Source organism: Protopterus annectens, chromosome 2.part2, assembly GCF_019279795.1.
Source record: "Protopterus annectens isolate FY-2018-M chromosome 2.part2, PAN1.0, whole genome shotgun sequence".
NCBI lineage: Eukaryota > Metazoa > Chordata > Ceratodontiformes > Protopteridae > Protopterus > Protopterus annectens.
Window position 1 is genome coordinate 98,705,806 of NC_056730.1, and position 24,397 is coordinate 98,730,202.

At 38.0% G+C, this 24,397-nt stretch overlaps 1 protein-coding gene across 1 annotated transcript in view; it reads left to right on the plus strand.

Annotated features, from left to right (window-relative positions):
• LOC122795553 (interleukin-31 receptor subunit alpha-like) overlaps window positions 1–24,397 on the plus strand; it is a 1,451,325-nt gene that overhangs the window by 1,379,115 nt on the left and 47,813 nt on the right. The window contains exon 15 of the mRNA XM_044063779.1: window positions 3,296–3,389. Within this exon, the coding sequence (XP_043919714.1) occupies window positions 3,296–3,389 (94 nt within the window). The remainder of the gene's footprint in view (window positions 1–3,295; window positions 3,390–24,397) is intronic.

The window sequence follows — 24,397 nt, forward strand, 5'->3', positions numbered from 1 at the left end:
AATAATTTTGTGGCTCCTTGTAAGTTCTGGCATCCTTTCTGGAGTTGATCAGACTAGCTGTTTTGTCTCAATAGTGGATTTTTGCATAATTTTTACTGGGTTTGTTGATACCTCTTAACATCTAAGAAACCTGTACAAGCTAAAACTATTGAGGGGGACAAAGCCCCAAAATCAGGGGCAACTTTTAAATATTGCTTTTATAATCATAGAGTTGCTAAATTAAATGCGTATGCATTAGCATGCATTTTCTGAAGAATATGAAGTCTGAAACTCAAAAGAATATCAATACTGAGTAATTTTAATCATCATTGGTTTACCAGAAAAACACAGATTTTATAAGGATCAGGCCAAAAATGTGAGGCAAAAATCTGGACATTTTTTGATCATTCATTCATTCATTCTTCAGTTATCCACCTGTGCAGTTCAGGAGACTAAGGAGCTAGAATCCATCCAGGCATTAAATGGGTACATGGCAAAAAAGCAATCCTGCATAGAGCTTCAGTCTGTCATAGACTGCATGCACACATATACATACACATGCACATGCCCACACACACACACACACACACACACACACACACACACACACACACACACACGCACGCACTTAAGCATTTGGAGGATAGCCACTTCACCTGCTGCAGTCTTTAGAAAGAGGGTGGAAACCAAAGTACCTGGTACAAACCCATATGGATACAGGGAAGGCGTACACACTCTACACATCAAGATCACAGCCAAGAACAAAACTGTACAATTAATTAATTAATTACTGTGAGGCTACAAATTGAATTTCTGCATCACTATTTCACTTGTATGATAATGTTTGGTGTCCCCAGAGGGACATAATCCTGCATTAGGCTATATAGGTTTTAGAAGAGGTTCTGTTAAGCTAATTTCTCACTGTCTATGTTTGATGTTTAGAAAATATATATCTTGGAAAGAGTAACGAGCTTTCAGATGCACATTATTACTGTTGTTTCCCTATTGATGACATTTTTCTTGTGTGATATGGTTGTGAACATGGGGCAGGAGAAATGTGTAAGCTACTTACTTTTTGTAATCCTCTCCTGGGTGATAGTAAATGATTAATAGTGTTTACAAGGGAGGAACAATTTAGTGCTTCCTTTCAGATGTTGAAATCAGTGTACAGTCTATTAAACATGTGATACCAAAATCTAATACAAACTCACTGGTTACACTGACATTTGGCATTATAAAATTTGTCACCTGTGAGATAAAACAGGACACTATTACTGTACCTTTTGCTAGCCATGTGTCTGATAACCTTGAGATTAATACATTTTCACATGACGGATTATCAGCTGTTTTCTGAGATGTTCTACCAACATCAAGCTCCTGGGAGTCATGCATAGCAAGTCCCGGCATGTAGTTACAGGAGATGAGAAGATAAACATTAATAGGAGAACCTCTATGATAGTATATCAAATGTGAAGAATTTTAGAAACACAGAGAGGCAAATGGTACTTTAAATGCCAGGAGTATGAGCACTGCATAACCGTCAAGGAAAGCAAAATGATCAAGCATTCAATGTCATATGCCCTTTTTCTTAAAAAAATTCAGTAATCCTGGTAACAAGAGATGGGATCATATTTTGCTGAATCTGTTACAATAGAGCTATAACTTGTACAATAATGTACCAAGTGCAGGTGTGAATACAGCCTCAGTCTCTTTCAGCAATGTATACAGGCATCAATGTCCAGCATCACTCCACTACTGACATCAGTTCCAGTGGGAGTGCCCCTTCTTCTTCCATTATTTTGCATGGTGGAAGCTAAGACTGTACACTACGAAGATCTAATGGATCTAAAAGATCTAATGGATCTTTTTTGCTATTCAGTGTGATCTTGTATGAGAAGTGGGTTCATATATATATTCATGGCTGCATTCTCATCACTAGATCGGTAGAACATATTTACATAGTGGATCACTCTTATAGGTAACCATACAAATTATTGGGGGCCATTATTATCAGGTTTGATATTTTGACACCCCCCCCTTGCAGGATCAGGAGCAGAGTAATGTATGCATTAGTGGTATAGGGTATTGTCAATGGACATATGGTAAGACAAGAGGTAGACCACTCTCAAATGTTTGTTGCAGTTGTAATACACAGACATCCATCCCGCAGCAGAATGTTCTTCACTTCTTCAACAGTGCAGGTTGCGGAGTCAAATTATAATGTTAGACATAGGCATCAGTTCCTGCTGGAACTGAGCAAAATGACACATACAGAGAAGACAGCCTTCAGATGGCAGACTGCACTCTTTGCTTTATCGTATAAAATGGTTACTTTAAGCAGCATCCATTTTCCACATACATTAGCTATAGTTATATATATATCTTTTAAATGCCTGCATATGAAACATGTTGTGTCTCCGTGCTGTACCACAGAATACCACAGCTTCTGTTGTCCCGGAAACATGTAATGTGTACTTCCCTGTAAACTGATGTGCAGAATGAATAACATATATACTTTGTTGTTAAGTGCTGTCCTGTGGCCTTGGCAGCTGTGGTGCAGATCAAGATGTTGTGATCCACTAGGCTTCATGCCACATCTCTGCAGTGCTGTTGCACTTAATTCATCACAGGCCCCCACCAAGGCACAATAAAGGCCACAGCATAGTATGTGCATAAGATATGCTTATAATTCTTCTCTGAATTGCACCTGAGGAATCCCCACATCCACAGCTTTGGTCCTCTGAATCCCGGCCATAGTGAGTGACTGCCATCCTTCTGCTTTAAGTGTGAATCCACATTAAAATAATTTGTTAATATTAAAAGTATGTAACATTTTTCAGGCTTGTTTGGCCTCCCTATAACAGGGTCAAGCTTCACTACTTGAGAAATGCTGAAATAAACATATGGATCATGTTAGAGTGCTCTTTAATTTATCTGTTTGCACTACTAATTGCAGAGAGTACATTTGCATTTTCATATTTAGGTTTTGAGTGAGATTTATTGCACTAAGCTTTGTAAGAATAAAAAACGCCCTGATGACTAGGCTCAAATAATGCATTCCAACTATATGAAACAAGTTGTCTCTCATTACAAATGTAGGATTGTGGTGTAACTATAAACGTTTGGTAGTAGGTCTCTTTCAAGAACAGCAATCCAGTAAATACAGTGTATCATAAAAAAGTCCAACCATACCGTATTATACAACATTGTCTACTTATTTTGAGTTCATTTTGTAGAAGCATATGATTCAAGCTGTTAATTTGCAGTTGCTGCCAGTAAGAATAAAAGCATTTTTTGCTTCTGCTTGTTTACACAGATGAAACAGACGTCATCTTTATAAGCGCAGCACTTGGACTATTAATCATGCTGTTTGCAATTCTGGGACTTATTTGTCTTTATAAAAAGGAAAGGTGAGTAATTATGGGACTTACTTGTCTTTATAAAAGGAGAGGTGAGTAATAATTTAATTCAGATACTAAATATTCCTAAGATTTTCTTCTTTGCTTTCTGAATTTTAGTTGAATAAATATAAAATAAAAAAAATAAATAAAATAATCTCTAAATATTTCCATTTTAATTTGATGATTTATAGTTTTAAATCTTACATTGAAGCTTCTAGAAATGTATAATAGAGAAAATAGAGAAATGTAAGCTTCTTAAAAGAGGTAGACCATTATTATCGTGTCATGAACTATTTTACGTAGGATGTAGCACAGTGGCACATGGCTAGCCACCTGCTCGTGTGAACCTTGGCTTTAGTTGATTGTCATGGTTGAAGTGACACCTTGACCCCATTTGGGAAAAAGGGTTGATGGATGTATCTGTTGATGGTCATTTATGACCAGTATACTACCTCCTTCTTCTTCATCTTCCAAATCCATCCTCAGTCCCTTTTTCCCATTTTGCACATTGGGTCAGGGTGTCACTTCACCAGTGACAATCATCTTGAGCCAAGGTTTATGATGCCAGGTGGCTAGCCCTGCTGTGGTAGTTTATCTGTACCACTCACTCACACACACACCCACACCTACAACATATTTAGAGTGCCCAAAAATATCTTTGGAATGTGGGAAGAAACCAGAACACCCGGTGAAAACCCACATGACCAGAGGGAGGACATACAGACTCCGCACAGAAAGCACCCCAGCTGAAAATTTAACTGTAGAACCTGTTGTTGTGAGGCAACAACACTAACCACTGCACCACCGCGGCCGCCCCATATCAATTGATTAATTAATTTAGTTGCCCATTGTTTAAAACTGTATGAATAATTCACACGGAGGATATTTATTTTTCTTCTGTAAGCTTGATAACAGTGGACACTAAATTCTGGCCTGACTCCACCAGTTGTTGCGTACATTGTTGTTGCTCAGCACCCTTAATTCTCCTGATATTAGATGATTTTGTGTTGGGGGAAGGAGATCATATCATTAATAGGTTGTACAATCTTACTGCTTCCTAGGTGTGTGTGTGTGTGTGTGTGTGTGTGTGTGTGTGTGTGTGTGTGTGTGTGTGTGTGTGTGTGTGTGTGTGTGTGTGTGTGTGTGTAGTAAAGTATATGAATGTGTGCCAAATTCCATCTTCATTCAGTATAGTTCATCACAAAATAGCCCTCACTTTGAAATATGTGAACTGAAATCAGCACACTTAACATAATAAAGCATACTTTTTAATTTCCAGGTTGCTATAACCACCAGAACCCACACTGTAAAAGTAGCCAACACCAAATCCAGTTCCAGACAAGCGACAAGTGAAGTACCTCAGGGTTCAGTCCTGGGACTGCTCTTGTTTGACATCTACTTCTCTGAAGTACAAGCCAACACTAAGAGACTCTGGCTAACAAAGTTTGCAGATGACTGCAAACTGGGAGCCATTATTGAATCCCCAAATGATGTGGATACTCTACAAATGGGCCTTACAGAAACAGATGCTTGGTGCCACAGCCATGGGCTCAAGCTCAATGCCAAGAAATGTATAGTTATCCCCTTTGGGAAAAAACATGTACCCGTGAATTACCACATAGGTGGCAGTACACTAAACACCGAAAGTGTGATAAAAGACTTAGGGACATAGGTGGACAGTGGTCTCACCTTCGATAAACACATCGCCACAACAGTCAGGAAATCTTTCTATGTGGCACACCTCATCACTAAGGGCTTTTCATCCAGAAAAAAGGAGGTCATTGTACCACTGTACTCATCCCTCATTAGACCCATTACAGAATACAATGCCCCATTTGGTATGTACCTCTCAAGACATCTGCAACAACTGGAAAGGCTGCAGAAATACCTCACTAAAAGAATCACAGGCCTAAAGCAGATGCCCTACGCTGACAACCTTAAAAATCTCCAGCTATACTCTGTTGCATATCGTCTACTCAGAGGTGATCTCTTCTTAACATACAAGGCCATTTCAAACCCAGAGCTGTTGGACACGCTACATTTAAAGAAATCCCAATCCCTCAGAGCCACACGCTCCAGGGATCTTAACCTTGTCATCACAATAAACAAAACATGCTGGAGGGATAGGTTCCTGACCCAGAGACTCCCCAGACTCTGGAATAGACTGCCCATACATGTCAAGCAGAGCGCCTCTTTGGCCGTCTTCAAAAGGAACCTTGATAACTGGATGGGAGAAAGGAAATTCACCCCGGAGATCACGTCAGTCACCCTGCTAGACAGGGGTCCAGGGAAGTAAATAGTGTGGGAAGAAATAGCCAGGGAATTGTTATGGCTAGGCTTGTATAGGCCCTGGGGCCGATAGCCTAGTACCAACCTATGAACCTATGAACTTGTAATATTATTTACGGCCATATATTCATCACTGACGTACGAAAAATTATATTATACACACATTTCTTTTGTGCATCCAGAAATAAAATAAACAAAATTGCTATCTTACTGTCTAGCGCTTTGCCTTCCACCTTCACAGTGAGATAAAAGCTTTATTCCCATTTAATAGGTTCATAGGTTCATAGGTTCATAGGTTCATACTAGGCTATCTGCCCGAGGGCATTTACAAGCCTAGCCCATAGTTTTGTGGCTTACGCCACCCCTTTAGTATGGGGAACTATACCCATTATTTTGCTGTGCCTCTGTTGAGCAGTGACACTGAGGTAATCCCTGGGGTATATCTGCGATCTCCCATCCATTGGTCAAGATTTCTCTTGAACAAGGCCAGCGAGGTGCTCTGCCTCACATATACCGGGATTTTATTCCACAGCATAGGGAGTCTTTGGGTGATGAATCTATCCCTCCGGCACGTCCTATTAATAGCCGTGTCGAGGTTTAAGTCTCCGCCCTTGTGGCTCTGACGGATCTAGATTTTTGAGGTGAAGCATATTCATCAAATCTGGGTTTGACATGGCCTTGTATGTTAGGCAAAGGTCACCTCTGAGCAAGCGGTGGCGACTGAATAGAGCTGGAGTTCTTTCAGTCGGGCAGCATAGGACAGATGTTTGAGACCCTTTATCCTTTTGGTGAGGAACTTTGTGGCCTCTCCAGCTGCTGCAAGTGTCGGGTCAGATACATTCCGAATGGGGCATTGTACTCAATCATTGGTCTGATGAGTGATGAGTATAGGGAGACTATGACCTCCCTTGATCTAGATGAGAATCCCTTCATGATAAGGTAGGCAATGTAGAAGGTCTTCCTAACTACTTTAGCTACATGGGTGTCGAATGACAGACTACTATCAACCTGGGTCCCCAGGTCCCTGATAACTTCTTCTGTACTCAGTGGATTGCCACCTATTTGGTAGCTAGGGGTAACCTTGTTTTTCCCGAAGGGTATGACTATGCATTTTTGGCATTTAACTTTAGGCCATGGCTCTGGCACCAGTTATCCATTTCTGTGAGACCCTTCTGAAGGATATCTGTGTCAGATGTGTTTTCTACTATGGCCAGTTTGCAGTCATCTGCAAACTTTGTCAGCCATAACCCTCCTGTGTTTGCTTGTACTTGGAAAAGTAGATGCCAAACAAGAGTGGGCCCAGGACTGAGCCCTGTGGTACACCACTTGTGACAGGCTTTGAGTCTGACATGGCGCCAGCAACTCTGACCCTGTGGGTTCTGTCACTCAGCCAGTTTGCAACCCATCTTGTGATGTATGGGTTAACATTTAAGCTGATGAGTTTTTCAATGATACCCGAGTGGGGTATTGTATCAAAGGCCTTTGCCAGATCGAGGTAGGCTGTATGGACTGCCTTTCCCTCATCAATGGCTTTGGTGACTGTTTGAAAAGTCAACCAAGTTTAGAAGGCATGATCTGCCTTTGACAAAGCCAAACTGGGATGGATCCAAAGTCTGCAAATTCCCTATGTCTTTATTTATGAGGTCCATTATGATCCTCTCCATGGCTTTGCAGATAAGGCTTGTCAAGCTAATGGGCGGTAATTTCCAGGGTCGGTGGAGGCACCGCCTTTGTGAAGTGGGACCACAGTTGCAGTGCGCCACTCCTGGGTACATATCCAGAGGTAAGACTATGATTAAACAGCTGTCCTAGCTGTGGGTTTAATTCCTCGTTGAGTTCGTGGAGCACACAGCCGGGGACACCATCAGGTCCCATGGATGCTGTGTTTTTGCTTTGGAGAGAGCAGTTCTCACTTGGGCGTTGGAGATGTTTGGGGGCTGCAATCGCTTGGTATAGATATCTCTCCTTTTGGGGAGGGGAGAAGTTTGCACTGAACCTGTCAGCCAGTATGTTGGCAATGTCTGTAGGATCAGTAATCTTCACATCATTTTGAACTAGTTCTGAGCATATCTGGGAGTTTCCTCCCAGGTTTCTAACATAGCTAAAGAAGGCCTTATGATTGTCTTTTGAGTCTTTAGCTATTTTTCTCTCAAAATTTGCTTTGGATGATTTTATGAGAGCTCTTAGTTTTTACTTATAGTGATCAAGGGTGTCTTACCTTTTAAGGATTTTGCTCTATCTTGTAGTAGCTTCCTCCTTTTGTTGTAGAGTTTGTTTATGGCTGGGGTCCACCAGAGTGGACGCTTGCCTTTGGTACAAAGAGTCTTTGTTTTGCTTGGGATTGCCTTATCCATGCAGTCCTGCAGGTGCTGGTAGAAGGCATTTGTAAGTGATTCAGCGGCTTGAGTACTGTTTTCCGTCGGCTCGGGGGCCTTAAAGGAGACCACACTAGTCTTTAGAAGTGTGAAGTCGGCTTTCGAGAAGTTCTTTACTGTGGTCTTTTTTATTTCAGGTGTGGTAGTTATGAGGTGCTCCTGCGAGACTAGTTTGTGATCTGATCTCACCAGTGAGGGTATACTTCCGGTGTTGAACATTGTGCTCCCATGTTCGTGATGATGAGATCAAGTATGTTTTCTCCTCTTGTGGGGATGGTGACTAGTTGTTCCATGGCATTTGAGTTTATGAATTCCAGGAACTTTTGGGCTAGGGTGTTTGGGCTTGAGTAGTGTTCCCAGTCTATATTAGGGTAATTGAAGTCACCTAGTATGATGGTGTTTGGTGATACATTTATCCTCTAGTGTTTTCAGGAAGGCCATGTGAGGTTCCTGAGTTTGTGAGGGTGGCCTGTAACATGCTACAATTTGCAGAGCAGTCTTGCCTATGGTTAATTGCACCTGGATGGTCTCCGATGCATCGTGCATTGCCACCAGTCTTGAGGTGTGGGTGTCTTTGATGAATATGGATACCCCCCCTCCTTTCTTGGTATTGTCCGGATTTTGGGGCCGGAACGCATGATAAGAGGTAAAACCTGATAGTGCTGGGGTGCTCTCAGGAGCCTTGAACCAGGTTTCTGTCACTGCACAGACATCGATGTTCTCCATACTGAGAAGGGCCTCATGTGCGTGCATTTTGAGATTTAGACTTCTGGCATTGAGCAGCATTACCCTTAGTTTTTTTCCTTTTTGTGTTCTAGGGTGGTAGGTTTAGAATTTGAGCCTTGCCTAAAAAGGCACTATGGGGGTGGCAAGAGCCTTTGCCAATATCCGGAATCCCAGGGGTGACAGGTGCAAGCCGTCCCTTGCGAAGCAGCGTGGCTTGTCCAGCATGTCATCCCAGGCAGACAGACATTGGATCCCCTTTGAATGACACCAGAGTTTAAGCCAATTGTTAAAGCTGATCATCTTATCTCTGTATAAATGGTATTAGAACACGTTGGTATTACCGTACTGCCTTGGGTCCTGTGCACTGTACATTTCCAGATATTTTAATAAATGGTTTTAAGCAGCAGCAGCAGTTCCATTGCTTACCCTACAAATGAAGTTTGACTGACAGATTGAATTTCCAGTCTCTGGATTCCATACATTCTTGGGAAGACAAATCGAATTTGCCCTTACCAGCCTTGAGGAATGTTGCTTGCCTTCAGTAACTGATTACAGTGGTAATGAATAAATCACAGGTCTTGTTACTGGTTTTCTTAGTGTGCTTAGATAAACCCCGTCAGGTCCCATTGATTACACACTTTTATAGTTTTCAGAACCCTTTCCTCTACGAAAGTGCAGGGATCAACAGTCGTCATACAGCTGACTGGTTCTAGTAAATTCACCTTTTCTTCTTTTGTTAATAATGAATGAAAGTATTCATTTAGCAAGCCCAGACAGCTTTTCAGAATTTTTATGCCCTTATCCCATCCGTGTTTTATCTTTATTCTACTTCAGTTTAATTTTTTATTCCCTATTTATTTATAAACATTTTCATTTCTTTCATAATGTGACTGGCTTTCTTTTACACTGCTTATGCTATTTTTTTCTGATTGTGTAACCTGCTTCCTTCTGTTTCACTTAATATACTTCACTTCCTTCCTGCTTCTTTGTTTACTTATATATCCTAAATGCTAATCATGTTTCTGTCACTTCTAAGAGGAAATATTAATTCAAACAGATGAATTCTCACTACCATTTCATGGGTGACTATATCAGGATAGCGTTTCACCTACATATCCCCTAGTTTCAACTCAGTGAAGATTCACCCAGTTAAGTAAAATGGCCGTATGCACTCTTTGCTAATCACAGCACACTCATTTCTTGCAAGATGAGAGCCAACAACTGACACCATCATTCAAGCACCCATTGGTGTTTTTCTGTTACATAGATTCACAGGTATTACAAGGCTGCAGAACCTCCTTTCTGTGGAAATTCAGTCATCTAGTTAATGTTTAAAGGAACATAGTGAGTTGTGCTGCTTTGCATGAAGAGGAAGTTTATTCCAGAGGTTTGGGAGGTGCTGGATTACATTAGATTCTGCCCTGAAACAGAACGACCAGAACAACTGGGTCTCTAATGGCGCAATAAGTGAAATAAAGATCTCCCTTCAAATTGTCACAAAGGAAATTATAGGTTTTAGCTAAAAATAGGACAAGAGCTGCCAAGAAAAAGTAAGACCTTACTAAGTGTAATGCAACTGGCTGACAAAAGGCAGTTACTAGAAAATGGAGATCAAAAATGTAAAAAAAAACATAACTGAAGTACTGCGTACTGTAAAGGAGATAAAATAATTGGACATGGTATCTTTAGACAAGGGAAGGAGCAAATTACATAAAATAAATGGAATTTTGGGGAACAATACATGCAGAGGTTCAGGACAAGAAGAGAGGTTTAACAGAAGGCAGGAAATTCAACTAATGATTTTAAAGCTGTTAATGGCATGTCATAAATATGTATACCTATGTAACTGTGTGTGTGTGTGTGTGTGTGTGTGTGTGTGTGTGTGTGTGTGTGTGTGTGTGTGTGTGTGTGTGTGTCTATATATATCTATATCTATCTATCTATATATATATATATATATATATATATATATATATATATATATATATATATGGGTTCCCTTTGGAATCTCGAAATACTGAAAAGTCAGTTTCAGTATTTCCAGACCAACCTGCAGTTGCACAAAACTGTAGAATATCGAACCTGGAAATGTCGAACTCGCGGTACTGATGGCGCGTTAGGTAAGTGTTATGTTTTTTAAGGGTTTTGGGGAGGGTTTGTGTGTATGTGAGTGTGTTGGGGACTGTTAGGTGTGGGTTTAGGGTAGAAAGGTAAGAGTGTGAGTGTGTCAGTGTTGAGAGTGGTGGTGTTCATATGTATGTGATGTGTGTTTAGTGTTTGGTGTGGCCTCGGAGTTAGTATATATAAGTAGCGGGGGTGTGGGGGATGCAGGGGGGCTTGCCCCCCCTGCTTATAGGAAGGATAGGTGTGTGTCTGTTTGTTTTGTTGTGTTTGTGTTTGTGTGTGTTGTTTTGCTTTGTTGTAGTGTCGGGAGGTAGGTGTATTTGTGCTTGTATGTATAGTGTAGTGTTTTGCTGTCGTTCACGGTTTTGAATTTCGCAGTTTTGGTTTTTGGGTTTGTGTGTTTTCGGCTTTATAGTCTTGAGATTCTGAAATTCGATATTTCAGTATTTCGAGATTATAAAGTGAATCCATATGTGTGTGTGTGTGTGTGTATATATATATATATATATATATATATATATATATATATATATATATATATATATAGATATAGATAGATAGATATATAGTGAATATAAAAAGTTTACATACCCCTGTTAAAATGCCAGGTTTTTGTGATATAAAAAAATGAGACCAGAATAAATCATTTCAAAACTTTTCCCATCTTTAATGTGACCTGTAACCTGTACAATTCAATTAAAAAACAAACAAATCTGTTAGGGGGAAAATATAAAAAATAAAAAAAACGTACGCTAAGTTGATTGCGTAAGTATGCACACCCTTAAACTAATACTTTGTTGAAGCACCTTTTGATTTAATTACAGCATTCAGTCTTCTTGCCCACTCTTCCTTGCAAAAGCACTCCAAATCTGACAGATTGCGAGGGCATCTCTTGTGCACAGCCCTCTTCAGGTCACCCCACAGATTTTCTACTGGATTTAGGTCTGGGCTGTGGCTGGGCCATTCCAAAACTTTAATTTTCTTCTAGTGAAGCCATTCTTTATGTTGATTTGGATGTATGCTTGGGGTTATTGTCATGTTGAAAGGTGGAATTCCTCTTCATCTTTCTAGCAGATGCCTGAAGGTTTTGGGCCAAAAGTGACTGGTATTTATAACCGTTCATATTTCCCTCCACCTTCACTAAAGCCCCGGTTCCGGCTGAAGTAAAGCAACCCCAAAGCATGATACTGCAACCACCATGCTTCACCGTGGGGGTGGTGTGCTTTTGGTGATGTGAAGTGTTATTTTTGCACCAAACATACCTTTTGGAATTGTGGCCAAAAAGTTCAGCCATGATTTCATCAGACCATAACACATTTTCCCACATGCTTTTGGGAGACTTGATGTATTGTTTTCAAATTTTAGCTGGGCCTGGATGTTTTCTGTATAAGAAAAGGCTTCTGTCTTGCAACCGTACCCCATAGTCCAGACATATGGAGAATATGGGAGATTGTTGTTACATGTAGTACACAATCAGAAATTCCTGCAGCTCCTTCATTGTTGTGGTAGGTCTCTTGGCAGCCTCCCTGACCAGTTTTCGTCTTGTCTTTTCATCAATTTTGGACGGATGTTGAGTTCTTTGCAATGTCACTGTTGTCCCATATTTTCTGCACTTTTTGATGGCTGTCTTCACTGTGTTCCATGGTATATCCAATGCTGTGGAAATTTTTGGTACCCTTCTCCTGACTGATACCTTTCAACAATGAGTTCTCTTTGATGCTTTGTAAGATCTCTGCAAACTTTCGTTTTGCTGTAGCAAGCAGCTGAGTAAATGTCAGGAAAATCCTACCAGTATAGCTAAACTTTATTTGGAGTTAATCAGAGTCTCTTTAATTGATGGCCGGTGGGTACCCAAAAAGACTGAATGCTGTAATTAAATCAAAAGGTGCTTCAACAAAGTATTAGTTTAAGGGTGTGCACACTTATGTAACCAGCTTATTGTACATTTTTTATTTTTTATATGTTTTGCCCTAACAGATTTGTTTGTTTTTCAATTGAACTGTACAGGTTATAGGTCACATTAAAGGTGGGAAAAGTTTTGAAATGAGTATTGTGGTCTTATTTTTTATGTCACAAAAACCTGGCATTTTAACAGGGGTGTGTAAACCTAAATATATATATATATATATATATATATATATATATATATATATATATATATATATATATACACACACACATAATTTTATATATATATATATATATATATATATATATATATATATATATATATATATATATATTTCGTATGTGTGTTTTTTGTAAACAGGGGCACAAAACACACACACACACGCACACACACACACACACACACACACACACACACACACACACACACACACACACACACACACACGCATATATATATATATATATATATATATATATATATATATATATATATATATATATATATTTATATATATGTGTGTGTGTGTGTGTGTGTGTGTATGTGTGTGTGGGTCTACCTGAGAATATCCAAACCTGACATAATCAAAGACCACATCACCAAGACAAAATTCATGAAAACCCACTTCATCAACAGACCAGATTAACAAAGATCTTCCCAGGGTAAGTAACCTGTTGGCTGTGAAGATGAATTTTGCTCTTTTCCCAACTGTAGTATGATCATGAAGTTGATATATTTAGTTAGGGTGGTATGGGGGTGTAGCCATCCACCTGGGTGGGTTTAGAATGTTGTAGTTTCAGTTTTGTGTGTTGTTGACTGAGTGAATACTTACCCTGGAAACGGTGTGATCCAGTCTGTCGATGAAGTGGATTTCTGTGTATTTCATCTTGATGATGTGGTCTGTGATGTCGGTTTGCACACACATACACAAGTGATATATATGTGGTTCTACTTCAAAAGTGCGAATACCCAGTTACCCGAAACCATAATGAATGAGATGACATCACCGAACTTGCAAAACACCGACACCACGTATTACCAAAGTTTTAAATTTTTCTTGATCTTGTCTCACACTATGCTTAATTTTTTTGTCCAGCTTGTTTATTTCAGTTTTCAAAGTAGTAGTTCGACGTCTCTTCCATTTCTTATATTTATTGTCTCTCACCTTCATCAGACATCTTGTTTTTATGGAAATATATTCTCTTTATGTTGTATGTCTAGATCCTGATGTTAATTTTTTTTTTTTTTTTTTTTGCACTCAAACAATTTCTCTTTCAAAACTTTGCATCTGCAGTTTTTCCACTGAACACATCAATCCAGTTAGTTTTACATAGTGACCATTTTGCTTCAATATAATCTGTAATTAACCTTCTGTGCATTTACTTAGATTTCAGTTTGGCAGAATTATCTAGCAATAAATTAACCTTTATAACCCCATGATCACTGCACATCACTGGTGGTAAAACTTGACTTGAAGTAACAGTAATTTCTTTAGGAACACATTCAATGTCTAGTATGCTTTGTTTCCTGGTATTTTTTTTTTACAATCTGAAGTAACTGTTGCTCCTGAATGTATGTTGTGAATAATTTCTTTAGTATTGCTGTTGAATCAATATTATTCTAGTCTGTTTATGGTAAATTTAAGTCCCCAGCTAAGGTTATTCTTCGCTCCTGTGTTTCAGGAAATGTATGAATTCCTCTAGGTCATCAACACTTGACTTTGGTGGTCTATACACTCCAACAGTTGTTATATGTTTCAGGATTGTCTTTATTGTCACAATTACATGGTAGCATTGGTGTTATCTTTGAACATGTAATAATCACAGGTCTCATAACTATCTGTAATCCCTATCATAACACTGCCAAGTGATTTTTTTGTTAGAATGTCTGTTACAGTAAAAACATTTGTAACCTGACAGAACCGGTTTCTAGTCATTGTTCTTTAACCATGTTTCACAAACAATACTAACATCAATCTTTTGGAAAAGTAGCAAATTTTCCATTAAAAAACTTTATTATTAATGCTCCTAACATTAACAACCATGAGAAATGCATCAAATGTTGCTATCTGTGAACTGTTAAATTTTTAAAAAAAGAACAAGCTGCAAGGAAATATGAATAACAACCAAAACTGAGAAAAACACACTTTATAATAGCAAAGCTTTCGGATAAAATCCTTCCTCAATACTAATACAAACAAATCTAAAAACCAAATGGTTTAAATACAGGTCACTGAAGTCACATGACCAGCAGTCCAAAAATCATGTGACCACAAGTATATAAAACAAATCATTAAAATTAGAAAATTAGAACATTAAAAAACATAACATTATCGCAACCTAGTATGTTGCAATTTAACAAGAACAGGTTTCAAGGTAATCATATTATTTAAACCTGGAAAATGGTCAGAGTTCAACCTAAGAATCCATTCATACACTTTTAATTCAAGTAAATTACCACTATCACCACCTCTGGCAGGAGGCCGTATTACATCAATAACTCTAAAGGAGAATCTATGATCAATACCTGAATCAACTATGTGTTTATACAAGGCACTACTGTCAATGGCCCTTCTAATCTCCGATTTGTGTTCAATGATGCGTTCTTTTAGCTTTCTAGTGGTCTTACCCACATAGAATGCAATACATTTCACACAATTAGCTAAGTACACCACATTAGATGTAACACAAGTGGTAGAAAAATTAAACTGATAAACTTTACCACTAATAGGATGTTTGAACTTATCACTGCAACCAACCACAATATCAGAACAGCAGGAACAATTCAAACAACCATACGTGCCAGGCTTAGTGGTAAAAGTCCTCTCTACAGGCCTGAAAAAATCTTTGTAACAGAACATATTCTTTAAAGACTGTTAAATTTTTGACATGACAAAAATCCTGCCTAGTGTTTGTCAAATATTGCAAATATCGGCTGCAAAAATGATCTTCCCTGATCTTGACAAATGCACACCATCCTGTCTGAACACGTGTGCCCAAAACTAGGCTTGGATGCACTACACAGTTCCATTGTTTAAAACAGGACCTTTATTCCATGTAGGTATTTACCCAAAAAAAACTTTTCATTCACATTGACCTGACTATCCTTTCTATATGTGATTTGTGAAAAATACATCCTAACACCAGTACAAGCTATACTATGTAAGAGGGATGTAAGTTCCTACTAACAGTCAGAGAGTCCTTGCAGATGAGATCATTTGTACCAACTTCAATAAAAACTGATCCATATTTCTTTACACTAAGGCATTCCAAGGCTTGTCACACATCTTCTATTCTTGCTCCTGGCAAGCATAACACTATTCAGTGTTCATTATCTTCTCTACAAATGTAAGTATCAGTTTCTGTAATAATTGAATCTCCATTTACAAGAATAGCTTTTTCTGACCACATCTGCAGAATCTTCAACTTATAATACAATAATATCTGCTCTGTCAATTGATACAAAGGTATGATCTTCATTACCATTAGTCTTATTAATCCCACTGTTTCCTTTGCATGTTAAATTTGCACACATACAGTTCTCATCCAGCTGGCTTTGTACATCACAGCTTGAGCCATGCAGTCAGCATCTGTCTTTCTCTTCTTTTTTTCTTACAGTAATGTTCTTCATTCCTTCCATATTCAATTTTGATTTCTTTATTTTCACCTGCCGCTTGCCTCTGTTTTCTACAAATGTACTTGGATGTATTCTATGTATTGCATTCTGTACCTTGTACTTTAAGAGCTGTACTGATTTAACTGATTAATTAATTAATTTGTTTATTGCTATGATTGGTGACATGATTTTTAGAAAAGTTACAGAAATTATTTAAATGATTACTCTTCTTACTCAAACAATTCTGATCAAGTCCAATAAGTTAAGGACAAAAGTGTTTAACAGTTTTTTATGTTTAAACAATATAGTCCATTTTATTCTGCTTTAATGTTTATCCCTGGTGGTTTCAGTGACTTTTGCTATGGACTGATTTTACAGCACTATTTGAAGTGTTGTATTACACCTATTAGATTTACCTCCTTCAGGCTGTATGTCACAATGTGAGCCTTATTTTCTTTGGTCTTTGTGAATTTATAGCTGACTAGGCCCCTTAGGATGGCTAGAGCTTGCCTTTCTAAAACCTATCCATTCCTAACAACCAACATTGAAAATTAAAGGTAAAACAGCAAAATGTAAATCAAAGTAAATCTTGTCTACAAGCTATCCCTTCCTTCCCACAAATGGTCAAAAACAGTGATAAAATAATATATAAATTCAAATAAAACTTCTCTTACCAGTCAGCTCCACAGTAAATCACAAACCAAGACAAGATTGTTTAGGTAAGCTCTGGCTGTGTAGTAAGTTGAGTAGGTTGATTGTAGTATAATTCATGAGGTTTGCATTTCTTCACATTTGTGCAATCATAGCACTGATGTATATAATTTCTAGGGGAGATGGGTTAGAGCTCCGGGTCTATATTATATTGTTGCAAGTTGACAATATCGAATCTGATATTGTCGGCATGACAATATCGAAAGCGAAGAATATCAGCCAGGTAAATGGAAATCTCCGTTAGGGAGATTTCCGTTTACCTCAATGTAGTGCAGTCTCGGAGTTGGTATATTTAAGTAGCGGTGGGTGGACCCCCCTGCCTACGTCCTTTAGTTTTTTTTGTTGTTTTTTTGTTTTTTTATCCTCGTTTGATATTTTACTGCATCAATCAATTGTGTTCAACATTTATTGTTTCGATGCAGTAAAATTTCGACGAGGTAATATAAACGCAAGCTCCCATGTCTCCTGGTATGAGTAGTGAAGCCACCCATGTAAAAAGTAAGTATCAGAATTAGTTGCACAGGTTGAAGTATGTATTTTCTCAGGGAAGTGAACCATGCTTTCTGAAGGACATTTTTACTTTTTAGTGCACCAACATAAACTCGCTTAAAAACAGTACATTAGAGAAAGTGAAGGAAATATATTGGTTTCAGGAAGTGTAAGGTGTTTGTAGTTTTTAGAATACTATTGGTTTAACTATATGGGTCTGCAAGGTATGCTTGAGTTGTTCTATGGATAGCTGTCTTTGTTAACTATTACTGGGGTATTTTTATTCATTTAATTTATGATTGCAAATGTGAAACTACTGGTTTTATCTTCTTACAATGTTTTGTATTTTAGATGTAACTGATCTCAAATGAAATTGCTCTATTCTTTGTGTGTTAAACAATTATATATATATATACATATATGTATATATATATATATATATATATATATATATATATATATATATATATCTTTGAGTGCCTCACTCTATGCCAGAATCTGAATATCAAATAGGAAAGGTCAAATGCGGAAAGCTGTGAATGTATCAGCAATGGGAAATCACAATTGTTGGTTTTCCTCGTGTGAGTATAGATGTGGACTAAGTTTAGAGTTAAAGTTAGCTTTAGCTTCACCACTGTGTTTACTGTTAAGGTATTTTCATTATGGTTAGACTTGAAGGCTAAACTTAGGGTTAGGGCTGGGGTAACTATATTTGAGTATGGGTATGAGGGTGAAAGCCTACACCAAACTTTCTAACATTTACTTTTTATATAATGATAATTTTAATTTCAGTAACATGTTTCATTCATTATTTTATTTTTCATATTTCTCATTAACTATAATGTTTAACATTCACTTTTGATATATTGATACTTTTCATTTCAGTAATGTGTTCCATTCATTGTTTTAATTTCAGTATTTGTTATTCAATTTACTTGCATTTATATATATTGAAAACTCAAAATATTGAAATCTGCGATGTAGAAAAAGGAAAAAGAAACACACAAAACTATACATATCATATATATGTGTGTGCGTGTGTGTCTACATATATATATATATATATATATATATATATATATATATATATATATATATATGGGTTCACTATAGAATCACAAAATACTGAAATCCCGAATTTCAGTATTTCGAAATTCTATAGCCGAAACCTTTAAATACCAAAATACCATAACCGTGAAATTTAAAATCACGAGCCTACAGTGCAAATACACCAAACACATATACATACACACAATCTCCCCCCCACAACCAAACAAACAATCCTACACTATAGACAAGCAGGGGGGCAAGCCCTCCTGTGCCCCCACCCTCCCTACTTATATATACTAACTCATCTCACAATCACACACACAAAGGTAACTCACACACACATTTCACAGCCCCTTGCACACACACATCACAGCCAGAACACATACTAACATACAAAAAAGCCCCTAACCAATACACTGATACATACTTACCTACACTTACACCTATGCATTCACATACCGCAACACCAGAAGCTCCGAACTTCGGTATTTTGAATTTCGCGATTCTGGTGTTTTGGAATTTCAAGGCTTCGGTATTATAATTTAGAAATACTGAAAGTCGGGATTTCAGTTTTTTGAAATTTTGGGTGGGAGGATGGCAGAATGGTTAAGGTGTTCACCTTGCAGACATAAGGTGCAAGGTTTGATTCTCACATGGGGTAACTGGCTAGGCTTAAAATGGCCCACAAGGGCAATTAGCCTAGTACTAATCTATGAACCTATGAACCTTTACTTAAAGGGAACCCATATATATATATATATATATATATATATATATATATATATATATATATTTATAGAAACACCACAAAAACAACTGAGCTGACAAAATCAAAACCCAGAAACAAAATCTTTTATTCAAATAAAATAAAAAAATTAAGCATCAAAATAAAATAAAATGCAAGCTGCAATGAACCTGTTGGACTCTAGCATTACTAGCAAATCTGACCCAAAACTGTAAACACTAAGAAAAAGTAACAGTAAGTTAAACTCATAACTAAATATCAACCTACCCCTCACTACGGTTCTATACTATGCTGCAAAACATTAGAGAAAAAGATTAAAACTTGCCAAAGTAGTATACTAAAACGTTACCCAAGAGACAGCAATGCCCTTGTCAATAAACAATTTGTACATTTACTGAATTCAGTTAAAATCAATGTGAAGTAGTATCCCAGCAAAAAATACAATAAAATAACAGGGAAAATGTCTAAATAGAATACACGGGGTCTAGTCTATATAATATGTAAAATATGCTACATTACAGGCTTTAGACTGTCATCATACGTGTATGTCAGGATTCATAGATGTTACCTAGTATACAAAGCTGCACAGTGTGGTTTGAGTACTGAGCAGTCCTGTCCTGATTCATAACCATACAGTTACCTAATTGAACAGTTGTGTAGTATTAGACAGCAAGTGTTAAACTACCAGATGCTAATGTGGTAATCTGAGAAGATGGCCTATGATAATGAAGACCATAAGTAGTCCAATGAGGTTCACACTTAGGAGACTTAATAGTACTGAAGCCATATAGTCTGCACTTTACCCAGAACAGCAGTGAAGAAAATCTGCAAGGATACACTACTAGGTAGAGGCAAGCACCGTGCATGTAATTGGGGTAACCTGCACAGAGGAAGTAGAACAGCTTTAAGGTGTGGAAATTACTGATCCAAGTAAGTAGTAGTGAATGTGAGGGTCTGTGCAAGAATGCCTAGTGTGTGTGTGTGTGTGTGTGTGTGTGTGTGTGTGTGTGTGTGTGTGTGTGTGTGTGTGTGTGTGTGTGTGTGTGTGTGTGTGTGTGTGTGTGTGTGTGTGTGTGTGTTTGTGTGTTTGTATGTTTGTGTGTGTGTCTGTAATGTGAGATGGATAATTTTTGCCTCAGAAGTTCTATAACTGGTATACTCAGGGAAATAATGGTTGTTGAGTGTTTATGCACTGGGTCTATATCACTTTAGTGAAAAATCTAATCCTCGAATAACTATTTGTGAAACACTAGCCGTCAAAAACTTTATCCATCAAATGTGCATTTAATCTAGGTTTTTCCAAGGGAAAAAAACTATTGGCCATCATCGGGAATTTACCCTTTTCCCCATTGTAGTGTGATCTCAGAGTTGGTATATTTAGTTAGGGGTAGGGTGGGAGGAGCAGCCCTCCCACCTGGGTGGGTTTTACATTTTGTGATTTTTGTGATGGTGGGTAGGTTGGCCAAGAGTTTTTTCCTTTGGAAATGCACATTCGATGGGTGACGTTTTCAATGGTTAGTGTTAGACAAATAGTTGTTCGAGAATTAGGTTTTTCACTAAAGTGATATAGACCCCCATACACTGTGTGTGTGTGTGTGTGTGTGTGTGTGTGTGTGTGAGTGAGCACGCATGCATGACTGTGTGTGTTTGTGGGTGTTTGTGTGTCTGTATATGTAACTCATCTCTGAACACTGTTGGTCACCACAATAATCAGATCCATGCCCCCCCACCCCACCAGTCTGACAGCTGGAAAAGTATCTGTCAAATAATGGCTTATGTCAGCTACTTTTACTGCTGTCAAAGGGGAATTCAAATGATAGTCAGGTTTCTGCCAGTGCTTTGTGTGTGTGGAAGTGTGAGCTGTATGTAAGTAGCTGTATGTGGTTGCACATGAGGGTATGACTGAGTGTTTTGTGTGTGTGTGTGTATATGTATGTGTGTGTGTGTGTGTGTGTGTGTGTGTGTGTGTGTGTGTGTGTGTGTGTGTGTGTGTGTGTGTGTCACTGTTGGAGGAGGAATCTGTGCCTCTCTGTGAATACCTGTGCTGTAAGTCGCTTAACTTAGTAGTGCAGAATTGCTCAATTGAGAGATTCATAGTTATGCAAATTCTCCAGTAGTGAGATGTTATCCTTGTGGAAATGTGTGTGACTATAAATGGCAAAAGCAGCAATGCAATTCAGCATATCAGCTCAGTGAAAATTGTGTCAGTCCAGTCATTTCTATAAATGTGTGTTTGTGTGTGTGTGTGTGTGCGCGCGCGGGTGTGTGTGCACATTCATTTGTTGATTCATTTAGAGTTACCTGCTTACTCTAGTTCATGATCACAGGGGAGCTGGACCCTAGTAGGGCATTCCCTAGGCACAAGGCAGTTACTAATCCCGAATGAGGAGCCATTCAGTCACACAGCATATATGTACAGGCAATTCAGAAATGGAAATTTTCACTTACAGCATATCTTTGTGATGTGGGAGGAAAGTAGAATGGCCAGCAAAAACCCGTGTGAGCCCAGGGAGGATGTACAAATTCTGCAAGGAAGACAGTAGAGTTAAAAATCAAACTGAAGAACCAAACACTGTGACACAGCAAGAAAAAAATATCACACAATTGTATTATCTTGTGCATCTTTGCAGACATGAATGAAAGGCATTTATTACTGGATATTTCTGTTTATATATTCTGGCCAAAACTACATAAAACAAGAACCCATTTTCAGGGCTGACATAATGTAGTTGGTCTGGTTGCATGACTGTTACAAAATTACACACTATACAGTTAGTTAAAGTTGAGAAAGCTGAACTTTGCTTACACAGAGCTCAGCATGTATTTTATTTGGAGTAAGCTAGCTGCAGATATACCTCATAAATAATGTCCTGATGAAGTCAAATGCAATAAAATACAATTCACAAAATCAAGTGTTTTGTTTCTTGCTTGTACTGCTTCTGATATGAATTAACTAGCAGCATACATGTTCTGTTTGGCAGTAGTTAAATCTAAAGGCTTTCGACAAGTCTCTATGGTGCTCAGATCTTAGGTGTGATTATTGAGTATATTCAGAGGATTACGGCTGGAATGCCATTTGATGAGAATGTAGTTGTTTGTAAATAAGATACTTATAATGCTGTCGATGAAGATAATAATAGTATTAATACTAATGCTACTACTATGACTAATAATAACAATACACAATTGTTAACCAGGCAGACCCACTGGACACAATCCTTTTTCAGGGGTAACCTGGGAACAATGTCTGGTTAAGTTACTTGCTCAAGGTCACACAGAAAGTAAATGAGGGCATAAGGATTCAAAGTGAAGAAGAGTTCAGAGCCTATAGTGCAGAGATTTAGAATTAGAAATAGCTTGGTGAGCTACACAGATGATATAATCTTATGACTATTACTGGTATTGTTTGTAGCTTATGTTGTAGAAGACAAACCAGAAGTATCTTTAGTGGAATACAGAATCCAAAGCATTGTTTGAACTAATAAATAGTTTTTCTACAATTCTATTCTCCATTTGGCTGTATGTATTGTTGTGAAGTGAGAAAAGGGTTGTATAAATACTAAAGCTTTTGCAAAAGCCATGTTGTTTAGGGTAGAAGATAGAAAGTGATGCCCTAGGTATTGTATCAAATGGTCAGAGATGCCTTTTTCTAAGAGCTTGAAAATGATGACCATACTGATGTCGGTCTGAAATGATCCAGGGAAATTAAGTTAACAGTACTTGGGACTGGGAATAATAGTAGCAGATTTCAGTAAATAGAGAAGGTACTATTTTTCATGAGATGTTAATTTTATCTTGTAAAGGGGTTGACAGAAGAGTCACATGGAAACTGTTTTAGCAGCAATCATTGAATACAAGTGTGATGATAGAAATTACTGCCAGCCATGCCAGGAGAAGTGGGACAGTGGATGTGTAACATATGTCAGCACAACAAGCTGGAATTGTGTAAATAATTATGTAATTTGTATATCAAACTGATTTGTGCAGATGCTTGTGCTGAAAATGTATTTGTGAGATATGCTTGTGTTAAAATGTATCAACAGTGTGCCCTGTTGGAAGGAAAAGAAATGTACATGTATTATTCTAAATTAATTAAATGTATGTGTTGTAACAGAGGACTGGAAGAGAAGATGTTAATCTCAAACTTTAAAATATAGCTGAAATTAAATTACTCTATGGGTTAAGTCATAAAGATGTTATTCCACGGTTTTGAATGGAACCAGAGACACAATGTCTGTGCTAGAGAATAGGTTGTAGCTACTGTAGGAAGAGTGGAATGGTTTTATTGGTTTATGGCTTCCAGATGCTGTAATAAAACTTAGCTAAACGTCTAAGTATGTGTTGTAGCACATAGGTGTTAAACCCTGGCGGCTTCCATTGATGGGGGATAGTGCAGGAAACAGAGTCAGATGACCAGATGTGGGTGATGTCATTATGTAAGCCAGATGTAGTGTTTAGATATTAGTAGGAGATTACTCTCAGCATTCTGTATTTAGTATTGGATTTGACAACGAGGACCACTTACCCACATTATATTGCCTTGCTCTATTCAAAAAGAAGGAGCAGTAAGTCTTTAGCTTAGTCAGGAAAATATAGTGACAATAGTTAAGCATTGTTTTTTCTGTAACTGTGTGAATCTTTCCAGCTGTGTTATTTTCAATATTTCCTGTGATTGAAACTCTGGTGTTTACTGTAAATATATAAATTAATGATCAAGGTGCTGCTTACTGTGATGGATCCAAAGTCTTCTTAAGACACTAAGGTCTTGCTGGCTGGATTCTGCTGAAATCAAAGTCTAGTTATAATTGCATTCACCGTCTGCTGCCCACAGAAACTTACAGAATGTACACTGATGCAGCACCAAACTCTGTCACTTTAAGAGCATTAACTAATAAATAGCTTTTTATAACAAATCACACAAACTACCATTACAGCTTCAAGTACTGTGCTACTTTACTTCTCAAACAGCATGGAAGATGTGAGA